The following is a 13,390-nucleotide window of genomic DNA, read 5'->3' on the forward strand; positions in this document are numbered from 1 at the left end:
ATGTGTTATGGTGAAACAACCTGAAAGTTACCTCAGCACGGCAGACGTGCCACAGTGGCCTCGCAGCACGAGGTCTATGGATCAGAAACATGGCCCCACAGCTCGCCGTGTGCAGCAGGTCGTCCTGTCCTGCATCCTCCTCTTATCTTTGTGCTCTTATTTTACTGCAGTGAAGAAGAGCAAACGACCTGCAGGCTGTCAGTTCAACATATCGAGTTTGTTTGCAGCTGTAAGGAGGTTGGACAGACGTCAGTACGTCGTAGTGAGAGCGTTCGCTCTTTCATGTGGTCGTCACGTTCGGTTTAATAATTAAAGGCCAGGTCGAGCTGTAAATGTGACCCTCGCTCTGCTGACGTGACCTTGCCTCAGATCAGTGTCGCTGATAAGACGCTGCTTATCAATAAGACGCTGAAATAACAGCGGACGTATTCGTTCTCCTAAAGTGAAACACGAACACGCTGCTGCACAGCAGCCGGCAGCCAATCGGTGGCTTATGTTCAGGAAGAGGGCGGGGCTTGAGTGTGCACATTAGTGTGAAGCTTTCAAAGATGTGTGTGAGTGATGTTGTGCCCTTTAATGGACTAAAGTGTCTGCCTGTAATGACTCCGACTCTCTCTCAACCGTTTAATGTCTTCAGCCAATATTTGCTCTCTCTCGCTGCTCTCCATTTAAGGTTAATTAGACTCACCCCTCTCGCTCTCTGTTCAAACACTAAGGCCTGCTGCTGTTTCCACACAAACACACCGATCACTCCCAGTGCTCCCACTGCTCCTCCCGGTCACGCATGCAGGAGTCTGTTGTCAGGATGCTAACAGCTGCTGCACAGCTGGATGTGTGTTCACAGTTCAGACAGACAGAGGAGGCGGGGACACAGACTTCACAGATTTCTCTCTTTATTTGATAATTACATTAATTATTCCGGTATGATGCAGCCAGACAGCTGCTGATTGGTCCATCCAATCTCTCAGGTGAAGGCCAGGTGATAGGGGATCGGTCCACTGGTCTTAGGAAGGCGTGGCCTCATCTGGAAGCAAAAAAGAAGACAGGTGAGACAGCAGGTTGGTATCTAGGTTAACTGGTATAGTTTGTAGGTGTAGCTTAAGCAGGTGGTCACGTACCTGGGGGGGCTTTAACAGGAAGTGAGGCCCTTCCAGTAGAAGTTCTTGCAGCCGGCCTTGCGTTCGCGGGGGGGTATGCTGTTGGGTTGGTCGGCAGACCGCTCCAGGTTCATCCTCCCTCCTGTTGCCTCAGCTTCCCGCTGGACGTCGGCCTCAGGCAGAGACATCTGAGCGAGCAGGTCCTCCACCGCACGTTTACTCCACTCCTGAGGGTCCAGAAACCAGTTTAGCACCAAAGCAGACCCTTTAGCACAGCTAAGAGCAGCTAGAACAGTTTAGATCACTTTTTTGGAACCACGTGGTACACCTGGGAGTTTGGCAACAGCGATGAACGAGTTTAGAGCAGGTCAGAATGATTCAGCCTAATGATTCATTAGGACACAACTAATAGTAACCAAACAGAAGAGCTCAGAACTGTTTAGAGCAACTTGGAACTGCACCAAGTTTTTCTGGGATCTTCCCAAGAAGACACATTTGATCTGAACTGACCTGCTGTTTCAAAACATTAGTGTGGATGAAAAGAGCAAGAAATCATAAGAAGAAACAAACTGTCCAGTTTTAACTGCAGAAGAAGGAAACGAGGTAACTCGGCTTCTATTGTAAATCACTTTTTGTTTGTATTTTTGTTTTTTCCACTTTTGTGTCTCTATGATGTCACGGAGAGCAAATATCCTGATATAATCATCTCGGCAAACATAAGTCCCACCCACACATTCAGCAGCCAATCAGAGTTGGATTCAATGAAGGCAGATGGGAAAGGGGGAGGAGCTGCACCAATGCCCTGGATCAGATAAAGAAGGATTATTCTGAGCTGTGAATCATGCAAAGCTGCTCTGGCAGAGTTAAAGAACAGAAATATGGAGCTGAAGCAGAACTTTGAAGAAATACTTGGAGCCCTCTAACTGTCTTTTCTGCTACCTTGTGAGCTTTGCTTAGCATAAAAACATGTTGAATAAGAGGGAGACAGCTAGCCTGGCTCCAGAGATAATAAAGCATCTCACTAACAGAGCCTTATCATCGTGACGCTTTAATCTGAAGGGAGCCGTTTCCCCACTGTTCCTTCAAAGTAATGGCGCACTAAAACGATGCTGCGAGCTGTCAGGGTGCTCGGTCTCACCTGTGACAGGAACCCTGCGCTGCGAGGTCGTTGCAGCAGCCGATGATTGCGCAGCTCCAGCTCCAGCTCCAGGTCCGGGTCCTGCAGCTGGTCTCTGTCTGGCTGAGAGGAAACTCCGGTACTGCACAGAACCAGTGCCATGAGAACCAAAATGGTGGGACAACGTACACACTGCATACCTGGAGGAGAGCAAGAAGAAGATGAGAAGAAAGAGGAAAAGAACCAAGAAAAACAGCAGAGGAGAAGGAGAAGCTCCTACTGGTGCTGGTCTGGTTTCTTCTGCTGGTCCTGGTGCTGGTTCTGGTTCTTGGCTCTCTCTGGTCCTGGTGCTGTGGGTGCTGCCCTTTTGAAGCCTGGTGCTCCTCCTCCTGTGGGTCACATGATGCCGCGTGGCTGATTGACAGCCGACGAGCTGCAAGGTGATGAAGGAACTCTGACTTACAAGTTAAACAAAAGTCCATTAATCCTTATTGACTTTAAATGGAAGCCGAGCAATAAAACAATAAACCTATCAGCAGCAGCGCGCCGCAGCTGCCGCCGCTCATCTCCGACAAATACAACAGCGGAACGTCGGGCTGAAGAGGACAGGAATTAACAGAGCGTTCAGAGGATTAGCAGACTTCATTAGCACTCGCTGATATCTCCATTAAACAAAGAGGCAGCAGCAGAGAGTCGCCCACTCAACATTTAGTCAGAACAAACACGACTTTTATACTGTGGAAAAACACTTTGTGCTGCTTTCAAATGTTCTTCTGCAGGGAGACAGAGTGGAAATGACATCAGGGAATCCCACCAACACGGATGACTCAACGCAGTCCCAGCAGAGCGTAAAATAACACTCGATTCAAGTCCAACTTCAGTGGAAGCACTTTAGATAACGGCTCGCAATAAGCAGCGCAGCTCTTCACGATGCACACGCCACGAGAACAGATCCTGATCTTATATTTCAGGAGGAACACAACCGATCTTCCTCAGGGGAATAAAAGCACGAGCATTAAATGTTCACATTTTACACTTTCAAATATTTATTTGTGTGCTAAATCCAGCCAGTCTGTCCAGTTTAATGAGCAGAACAAAAAAAAGGAAAGAAGTTTTTCTTCCTGCTGTTTGGGTGAGTTGTTAGCAGTTTGGCTAATGCTACAGTAAAGTGGATCTAACCAGCACCAGGTTAGCAGTGACCCCTCTGCCTCTTTGTTAAGAATTTAAGTAAAACTGATGACATCACTCCAGATAAATAAAACCTGGGTGAACTGAATTTGATGACTAGTGTTCTACTTTCAAGTTTCAGAATGGCTGAAGCTGTTTTCAGACGGCCATCTTTGTAGTCATAATAATAACAGAAACTTTGGCCCTTTCTCAATTCTCAAGTACGCGAGTACGGACTCGCCGAGAACGCGAGTACGGACTTGCGATTTGTACAATTGGATTACCAGCGTACTTGATGATGTCACAGGTCCGGAGTTTTTACTGCCCTCTTAATTTAACTGAGTAATATGTTATGAAGCTTAACTTTAATCACAGCCAAACCGATTTACTCAGGAACAAATAAAACACTGAAATAAACCAAACTTAACATTCAGAAGTTATCTAATTTACTTATATATCATGTTTAACCTCAGTAGTGAAATCTCTATTAATAAAAATAGCGTACATGTATATACGTGTACATACCTTAATAAAAACAAGCAGGTGAGATGTTAGAACGCTTTTATTTTAATTTTAGTGGACACTCAATACAATAGACAGCTGCTGGGGTTTGTTTAACCTGAGTAGCGAAAAGACCGCGGGGGGGTTGAAAACGATGAGCCAGGAGTCCGCTGTTCTCGCCGGCTTTAGTGATCCTCGACCTCGCTGTCTGCTATGGAGCTGGCGGGTCACAGACGTCTCCGAAAACATCTGAACACGTTTGGAAATATATGATATCTTAATAAATCGAGCAGATATTTGAAGTTTGCACAGCTACTTTCTCGCTTGAAAATAACTTAAAAGTGTATTTTGTGACCCAGAAATAGTAATATTTAAAAGTTTTTAGCCCCGCTCGTCCGCCATTGCCGCGTTTGAGTTTTGGACGAAATGCATTCTGGGATATTTAGCTGTACCAGGTCCACACAAGTCACCACCGATGCATGCTCGATAAAACGGGCGGAGCGAGAACACATCCGGGACTTTTTCGCGTTCTCGGCTTGATGCGTACTTTGAATTGGAACAGTACTTGGTCTCAGACTGATGACGTATCACGAGTACACGAGAACGCAAGTACGCACAAGTACGCATACTGAGACAGGGCCTTTGATTTCTGCAGTTCCTTTAACCCAAGGACGCTTTACAAAAGAAAAGAAATAAAGCAGCTCCTCCTCACTCCACCCCAAACCTGGTTCTTCCTGTTAAAAGGGAGTTTTTCCTTCCCACTGTTGCCAAGTGCTTGCTCACTGGGGGTGGTCTGGTTGTTGGGGTTTCTCTGTATTACTGTAGAGTTTTCACCTTACAGTATCAAACACCTGCTGTGATTTTGTGCTATTTAAGTACATTTGAGTTGCAAATTGAAGGATGAATGAGTGAATCAGGAGCAGTGTTACATGTTTTCTTTTGCACCCACATTATTATTTGACAGTTTTATTGATGACATCTACAAAATCCCAGCAGTCTCCCCCATCAGAGGCCGCCATTCTGCTAAAACCACTCCAGAAACAACAAAGAGGCCAACTCTGCCTCTAGACGTCCAAGATCCCAATCTGATCGAGTATCTGTGGGATGCGCCGGAACAAGCTAGATCCAACGTATGAGTGCAGACACCCACCAAGTTCCCGTGTCTGTGTCTTTCATTTGTTTAATGCTATCTCGCTGGCTGGTCACCACAGTTTGTAACTCAATTGTCCCTCGAGGACAATAAAGGCTATCCAATCCAGCCTGATCCAATCTGGTGCTGCGGGATGGATTATCTGCACAAACACTGCAGCTCCCCTCATTGTTCCTCTGTGACCTCTGACCTCTCTCTGCTGTGGGACCTTTTGCAGCTGATTATCACTCCACAGTGCTCTGACATTTTTACTGCGGCGCCTCGTTTCGCTGAGGACAAACTCACATTCTCAGGCCTGAATGACACAAACACTCACAGGACGTTTAACAGGTTACTTCTGCTTTCCCTTCAGCCTCCTCTGCTCACAGCAGCCGCGCTTGTACAGGTGTGGAGAGTTTTGTAGTGTTGTTATTGGCTTTTAAACAAAAAACAGAACACAAAATATGACAGAGTCAACAACAGTTTAAAGTTATTTAAAGTGTCTGCAGAGCGTGCTTGTGCTCTGGCTCAGCCGGATCACACCGAGACAACACGTAAAGGTGGGATACGACACAATGATAGAAACAGAGGTAGGTCGTGATTTTTGGATGGTTCACACACGTTTCACAAGGAGGGGAAACGGCTCTGTTGTTGCCACATCGGCAGTGGAAGGGATCACCTGACCAATAATATGGCTGCTGTGAGGTTACTGTACAGGTATTTCTTCTTACTTATTAGTATCTGTGTGTGATGTACCTAATAATAATGGTTTCCGGTTACAAGACGAACTGCCAACTCTTGAGCCACGATCGCACCTACACACTTTGCTGTTGTCCAGCATTAGTTGTCCTGATGCTCAAAAATCCAGAAGATCCAATAAAGTTGACGGAATGTTTTCAGTGGGAGAGTTCATCACTTATCCTCAGAGTCCGCTGCGTTTCCCCAACCTTGTAAGCTGAACAGTTGTGTAGCGATGGACACTTGCACCAAACTAGCGTGCGAATCATACATAGTTCTTGGAGCTTCCTCTCAGGAACGAGCGCTGCTTCGAGCCTCAGGAGCGCCTTCGCTGTCTGACAACGCTGCGATCGCAGTCTTTCCCTGGCTCTCTGCACTCACAGCTGCTGATCTTAGCAACAACGATTTGCATGTTAACGATCATGAAACTGAGCTCACAGCTCATGTTAGTTAATAGTGTTAGTGAGTCTTAACTTCTATGTAGCTGTGCTGTTTCTGAGGATGGGAAACCTGTAGTGAGCTGAGAATGAAGAACGCACCCTGGGATTAAAAGCTCTCATCTTCTCATGCCATGAACATAATGTGGGCACGTGTCCCCCACCCTGTTCTGACTCTATTTAAAAGCAGAATGGGAGGCAGAGGCTTCAGCTTTCAGGCCCCTCTTCTGTGGAACCAGCTTCCAGTTTGGATTCAGGAGACAGACACTATCTCTACTTTCAAGATCAGGCTTCAACTGTTGGACCATAAAATGTGTCTTTTTATTTATTTTTGTATTCTTGTGTCAATCAGAGATGGTTTTAAAAGCTGGCAGACTTTTGATGGAAAGACCGAATCACTGAGAATTTATTGCCACAGTATTTTCTTTGTGTGGATGGAGGTTAGACAGGTTTCTGTTTCCACCCTCAGCAGAGGAGACTGGAACAAATAGGATTATTTTAACAAAGAACATTAATACGACACATTCAGGAAATTATTTTTAAAAATTAATAAAGCACATCAATGTCTGCATTCTTACTTATTTATTGTACTTAAGTAGAATTTTTCCGGTATCTGTACTTTACTGGAGTATTTTTTTACTACTTTTTACTTTTACTACTTTTTAACACAAATATCTGAACTTTCTACTCCTCACATTTTAAAAACAGGCTCGTTACTTTAACACATTTGAGGGAAGTTATTATTTCACATCAACTGTGCACCTTCAAGCCTAAACAGTAACGCAGCAAAGGCAGTCCTAATGGGTCATAATTACCAACATTTAAGTCACGAAAAGAGATAAAAGAGGCAAAACTGTAGGCATCATTTATAGTCAGGTTAAAATGGGCCACAAGGAGTGCAGGTGTCTGCAGGTTTGTCACAGTTCATGGGCTGTAGGCCGATAACGTCACAGCGAGGCGACAAAGGCTGTGCAAAATGGATGATCTGATGTCATCGTGTTGGTGTTGATCCTGGAACAACATTTACTATGTTGATCTGGGAACAACACCAACACGACGATATCAATGCGTCCTTCATTTCCCTGAATTTGAAGGATGGGTCGGGTGTGTCCTTCGTGGCCCACCATATCCCAGAATTCATAGCGCGGCCCAGCCAATTCCAGTTTCCAACGATGTCGGCCGCTACTTAGTTTTAATATTACTCTTATTACTCTTTCTGTGTCGCAAAATACATTTTTAAGATAGTTTCAGGCGAGGATGTAGCTGTGTAAACTTCAAATATCTGCAGATTTATCAGGACATCACATGTTTGCAAAAGCGCTCCGATGTTTTCAGAGACGTCTGTTACCCACCAGCTCGATAGCTGACCGGGCGAGAACAGCGAACTCCCGGCACGTCGTTTTCAGACTTATAAGTCACTCAGATAACTTAAAACTGTTATCGTTTGGCTTCTTTCAGTGTTTGATTTGTTCCTGAGTGAATCTGTTTGGCTGAGATTAAAGTTCTAGTTTTCACACAGCTGAATAAACGTCAAACAGACTTAACTGATTATCATAAGTGTGAGCTGGTCGAGAGTTTACTCCGGTGTCCTGTTATATTTAGACAGCGGTGACGCAGATCAGAAGGTTAGACCGTCCAATTTCACAGCCGCTCACTTCCGGCCTTCTCAGTCTTCTCGGCCCGGGTCCTCAGGAGGATGCAGCCCATGCACTGAGACGCAGCTTGTGTGTGTGCAGTTTGTCTCACGGTGAGTTGCAGCTAAAGGTCCAGCTGCTGATTTAACAGGAAGGTGGAAGGTGAACGTTAGCTTCGCTCGCTTCAAAGACATGTAAGTCCTCTTGTTTTAAATCTGTACATGTCACATTATGTTTCTTCATGTTGTGAAAGCTGCTGCTAATCGAACTGATGCAGGCTACCTGTGATATTTAAAGGCTGCATGAAAACCCTCTGCAGGTTAGCGCAGGATAAACAGGTTCGCTTGCTGCACAGTGGCCTGGTTTCATGGTCACAGTTAGTTTACACCAAGTGTAGCAGAGATTCACTGACTGAACTCCACCTTCAGCTGTGTAGAAAGACAGCATGAACAGAGGACGAACATCACATCAGCTCATTTCAGGGTTCCTGCACCTGCTGAATCCCACTTTAACCAGAGCAGGCAACAGAAACCTGCGATTTTTAAAAGTTCTCCCTTTGCTCTGTTCATGTTCCAGATGACTGATCTGAGCCGAGCACGTTCATTTAGAACGGAAAACGTTTGTTCTAATTGAACAAAAGTTCACTTAGATTTTACTTTCTTGCTTTTATCTTTTTCAGAAGGACACGTCTGATATGTTGCTGCTTGTCCTTCTGCTGTTGCACTTCCACATCGCTGAGGAGCTGATGCTGACTATGTGCACGTCCTTCCACACAGTCGCTGAGATCTATTTTCCCATCATATTGTGATTTTGTCTACAAGAGTCAGTTTCATTTTGATGAACCTTCCTCCTGTGCTCTGGATCGTCACAGGAAGATCCGACAAATCTGAGATCAATCTGTGATTCTGGGCTCCACGCACATTTTCTCCTTCACCGTCTTCGTCTTCATCATCTTCTCTGGAGGATAATGAACAACGCATTATCAGCTGCCGGTTGCCGTGGCAACACATTAACAGCAAACGGCCATTGCTAAGGAGCCGCTGGCATGAACACACACACACACGATGGAAAGCGATGACATCACGCTCCCCCCTGTGATGTTTTTGTTTCCACCCTGAGTCACTGTGTGAAGTCACAAACACAACGATTACAGCAAAACACTTTAATTTGGACCCGAGCGCTCACATCACGCCCTCAGCGTGAGCGGGAACGTTAACCGACTTGACCGCCGACCGCCAACGCCTCAGATTTAAGCTTTAAAATGAAATTTCATGAGTCGTCTTGTTGTTTCCGAACACTGAGCAACATTAATAAGAGAAATCACTTATCTGCTGCGCTAATCTTTAGATATGAAAATGCATTAGAGGGCCGCTCACAGCGTCCTGCAGCCACACAAATATCAGACAAAACAAGTTCATTAATCAGTGCTGGGACATCGGTTACGTGTTTCTTTCATGCAGACAATTTTTAGAAAACCCCCAAGAGACACAAAACTTCTCCGACACCCTGACACCATTTGTAAAGTAAAGACCCATCAGAGCACTTCGCTCTCGCTCTGCAGGCCTACTTGTTGTTCCTAGAGTATTTAAAAGTAGAATGGGAGGCAGAGCCTTCAGTTTTCAGGCCCCTCTTCTGTGGAACCAGCTTCCAGTTTGGATTCAGGAGACAGACACTATCTCTACTTTTAAGATTAGGCTTCAAACTTCAGACCGCTGGAGGACTTTTGACGGTCCAATTCATCAGGACTGCACTGTTGTGGAAATGCAAAATAAACCAAGAGGCACAAACGTCTTTACAGGTCAAACAGCACGACTGCAGCCTGCATGTTTCTGACAGACTGTAAGCCTCGAATATTTATAGAGTCGGGAGGTGAGGACGAGTCAGGCGTATGCTGAATAACAACCCTCAGCAGCGTCAGTCTGGGCACAGCTGACACTGGACACAGTGAGACCATGCATTAGCCTTCTTCATGCCTGGTTCGGTTTGCCTTTTCACACTGAGGCACAGAGAGAGTCCGTCACACCTTACTGCTGCTGAGTCCATCAGCACCTGGTATCTGAGTTTTCCTCCAAACGTCACTTCTCTGAGGTGCTAGTTTGGACTTCCCAAACAGGATTTAAAGCTGAAAGATCAGGTCGTTTTCACCTTTTCTCAGCAAAATGGGAGGATTTAAAGGACTGTGGCGTTTGACAGTGATGCATGCTGTGCCAAGCAGAGAGTATTCTTCCACCAAACACATGTTAAAGAGCCCAAATCCTCCCATCTGTCGTGCTTTCAGAGCAGATCTGATGCGTCGCAGCTGTTACGCTGTGCAGGTGTTTGGACCTGCAGTGCAAAGACTGGGGCTGTGTGTGTATCAGCTGCTGTAGTTCAGTATTTTCTAATCTCACATCACGTTAGTTTTTATTGTTTGTAAAACTTTTAGTATTTTTAGTTCTTACTGTATGACGGGCACAGCTGCCACCAACCTGTGGAGGAAACTTCATGTGTGTTCTCAGCCCGGTGGTGTGCACCTCACTTTATTTCCACAACAACAAGCGTGCTACTAGCGGTGGAATCTGAGGTGGGACCGATCATCATGAAGAACGTATTTGCAGCCTCTGTCTCGATTGGCTGAGACAAAGAGAGCTGCTCTGGTGAGCCCACATCGTCTCCACTGGGATCTTTTCTCACCCTCAAAGGTGAGATAAGTAACTGCTTCATCCCTGCACAACATGTCGAAGCTGAAGCACAAGGCCACTGCTGTCACACAGGCGGTCAGAAAACGTTTCCTGGACTGACGAGTCTCGATTTCTGCTGCAACGTTCAGGTGATCGGCTCAGAGTTTGGAGGAAACGGCGTGGATGCACCCGGCCGTGTCACCAGCTCACGCTGCTGCTGGTGCGATGGTGTGGGGGCATCGTCGAAACACCACCCGAGTGCTGTTGCTGAGCTCGATGTCTCAATGCTCAGTCAGAATGAGGATGAGTTCACTGCACTCAGACGGCCTCCGCACATCTGCAGCGGCTCTGTGATAATGTCATGTCGACACCAAAACATCTGAGGAAGCAGCGTCTGCCTCTCTCACAGTTTGAGAAAGTCAGACATGTTTCTTTATTTTAAACTATCAATCTTCATGTTTAAAGTCAGAGCGACGTCTAAAGATGCTGACAGGTTTTTGCAAAGTTCGCAGTGATGGCTGCAGCTCAGGAGGTAGAGCGGGTCCAGTCTGCATGCCAAAGTATCCTCGGGCAAGATACTGAATCTCTCTGATCCACCAGTGTGATGTTAAACAGAAAAAAGCGCTTGAATGAACAGGTGAAGGAGTATTGCATATAGTGCATGTGGTGAGAAAGTGCATAAACAGGACGGCTCACAGGAGACTTCTAGAAAACATTTTTTATTAAACAGAATAAAGTTCACAAAATTCACCCAAAGAATCTGCTTTTTTTCTTAAACAGCATGAAAGTATAAACAGCCAAGCTCTGCCTGAACATGAGAAAGCAGGGGGAGCCTCTCTGAGCACAGCGCTGCACAGACAACATCAGCACAACTATTATGGTATAATATATTATCATATATTTTAAAATATTAATAGTCATTATTATTATCAGTAGTATGACTCAGTAGTGATGTGAACAGCAGTCGTATTTACAGCAGCAGCACCAGCAGAAGGCGTAGCAGTAAATTATATCTGGTTCATGCAGACGCGGCAGCGGCTGATCCGGTTACCTGGAAGGAGTCCCGAGTCTCTCCAGAGCTGCGGTCGACTGCACAGAGACAGAAATACAAACAGGAAGTAGTCAGTGTAATGATGTTTTTCTGTCAAAGCCCAGCCCTTTGGGGGCGGAGCCATCTCTGGCAATCAGCAGGACCATACTTAAGACCGGCACTGCCATCAGCTCTTCACCAGATCGCCATGGTGATAACCAGGCCTCGTAACTTCTTGTTTCTTAACCTCATGTCCCACAGCAATCTCGTCAAGTCACCACGTGACTCGTTCACAACTCCGTATTCTGGACACGGCATCCACGGTCAACACTCAGCTTCATTTTGTGACTCGCTCTCCTGGATTTGAACGACTGACCTGTTTCTCCTGCCTGTCATAATCCTCTGGATTACTGGAATACAAGGCTGGAATTCCACTCACTCACTCGCCACTTGGACGCCCACCCGGCTACCCCACCCTCCCTCCACAGCTTTATGTCTCCACCTAAAGCTACAGATCAATAACCAGGATCTTTCCACTACCGCTTCGCTCTTCTTCTGTTTTCAGCGTTTCCTCGTCAGAGATTCCCCCGCCACGTCTTCACGTCTCGCCATTGGTTATTCTGCATTTTCATTCAAACTTGGGAAATCTTATTACTGCTCTGTGTTGTGTCTGCACTTGGATCCTTCTGACCTTGAAAGTATGAACTGGCTGAAGAAATGGACCCAATTCAGACGGCAATCGCTAAGCAGGCAGTCGTGGTTCGGTCAACATGTCCTGACTTTAAGTTTTTAAGTAATCAGTGTAAAATTTCTATCCACAAACTGTAGTTTCTGTTCTGAAGGCACTCCCGGTCCTAGTCAGCCACGCGCACCTACCTATCCTTCTCCATCCACCGCCACCATAGGGGCTGCTCCGCCTTTTCCCCCTGTCAAGCCCATTTTCCACAACGCTGTCTCTGGGTGAGTTGGGTTGGTGTGTGGAGGATTTGTTACAGTGCTCGCTTGTTTTCGGTCGATGCTTTGAAACTCCTGTTTTGTTGGACAGCTGAGAGGAAACGCACTGGCATGGGCTGAAGCATACTTTTCCTTTCACCCTGGCCTCTTCCTGAAATTTGAACAAACAACCAGCTCTCCCACTGGTTCCTCTTCAACCTCCCATTCCTGCAACTGTTCTCAATAACCAAAGTTTAACCTTGATCACTCATCAAGTGGAACCAGTCCACTTAGTTTTATTTGGTAATCGCAGAGACTCTTTCATTCCACACTTCTGCTTCCCCCTGAGACCCCTCTGATCTTCAGCTATCCATGGCTAAAGAAACACATATAGACTGGCCCAGTGATGAGGTCGCAAGCTGGAGTCTGTTCAGTCTGGTGAAGATCGGCGCTACCTTCCAATTTCCCTCACCATCCGATTCACCATCTGTCCTCCATTCCCACTGAGTAACACAACCTTCAAGAAGTTTTCAATAAAGATCAAGCCTGTCGCATCCTCCTCACAGGCGCTATGGTTGTGCTGACCTTCTCTCCAGAGCTCCGATACCCTCAAGCCACCTCTCCATTGCCTCCCTTTCAGCTGAGGGTTACATTGGTGAGTTGTTAGCTGCCGGCATCATCCATCCCTCAAACCAAGTATGTTCTGGTTCCCTTTTCGTTCCCAAGAAAGACAAGACACTATGACCGTGCATTGATTAAAGAGCACTGAATGACCTTCAAAAACTAGTAGCGATTACCTCCCATTAACCGTCCACAGGGACACTATTTTCATGAACTCTCTGGAATCCTCATCGCCTCATTTGTGTCAGGGAGGCGGATGAATGGAAGCATTTAATATACCATTCGGACACTTTGAGTACTTGGTGATGCCCTTGGGCCTCACCAAT

General features: G+C 46.1%; 2 protein-coding genes across 2 annotated transcripts in view; both read right to left on the reverse strand.

The window, feature by feature from the left end:
• Positions 1-876: 876 nt before the first annotated feature.
• Positions 877-2,932, reverse strand: LOC146372798 (somatostatin-2-like). The gene is made up of 4 exons (XM_084951957.1): positions 2,495-2,932; positions 2,236-2,414; positions 1,119-1,324; positions 877-1,024 (listed from the first exon to the last, which is right to left on the reverse strand). Exons 1-3 carry the CDS (start codon positions 2,694-2,696, stop codon positions 1,130-1,132), a joined length of 576 nt encoding a protein of 191 aa, XP_084808083.1. The 5' UTR covers positions 2,697-2,932; the 3' UTR covers positions 877-1,024; positions 1,119-1,129.
• An 8,251-nt stretch (positions 2,933-11,183) lies between these two features.
• col4a3 (collagen, type IV, alpha 3) overlaps positions 11,184-13,390 on the reverse strand; it is a 46,146-nt gene continuing 43,939 nt past the window's right edge. Inside the window, exon 53 of the mRNA XM_084951401.1 lies at positions 11,184-11,569. Within this exon, the coding sequence (XP_084807527.1) occupies positions 11,488-11,569 (82 nt within the window). The 3' untranslated portion in view covers positions 11,184-11,487. The remainder of the gene's footprint in view (positions 11,570-13,390) is intronic.

The sequence above is a fragment of the Perissodus microlepis genome, chromosome 14, assembly GCF_051167445.1.
Source record: "Perissodus microlepis isolate ML-2025 ecotype Zambia chromosome 14, ASM5116744v1, whole genome shotgun sequence".
Classification (NCBI taxonomy): Eukaryota; Metazoa; Chordata; class Actinopteri; order Cichliformes; family Cichlidae; genus Perissodus; species Perissodus microlepis.

Bases quoted from the DNA above. Each gene is read 5' to 3' on its own strand.
- LOC146372798 (XM_084951957.1), bottom strand. From the start codon at position 2,696: ATGGACTTTTGTTTAACTTGTAAGTCAGAGTTCCTTCATCACCTTGCA. The intron at 2,415-2,494 runs GTAGGAGCTTCT...GCTCTCCTCCAG, and splicing joins AAGAAACCAGACCAGCACCA to GTATGCAGTGTGTACGTTGT. The intron at 1,325-2,235 runs GTGAGACCGAGC...CTGGACCCTCAG, and splicing joins GCGCAGGGTTCCTGTCACAG to GAGTGGAGTAAACGTGCGGT.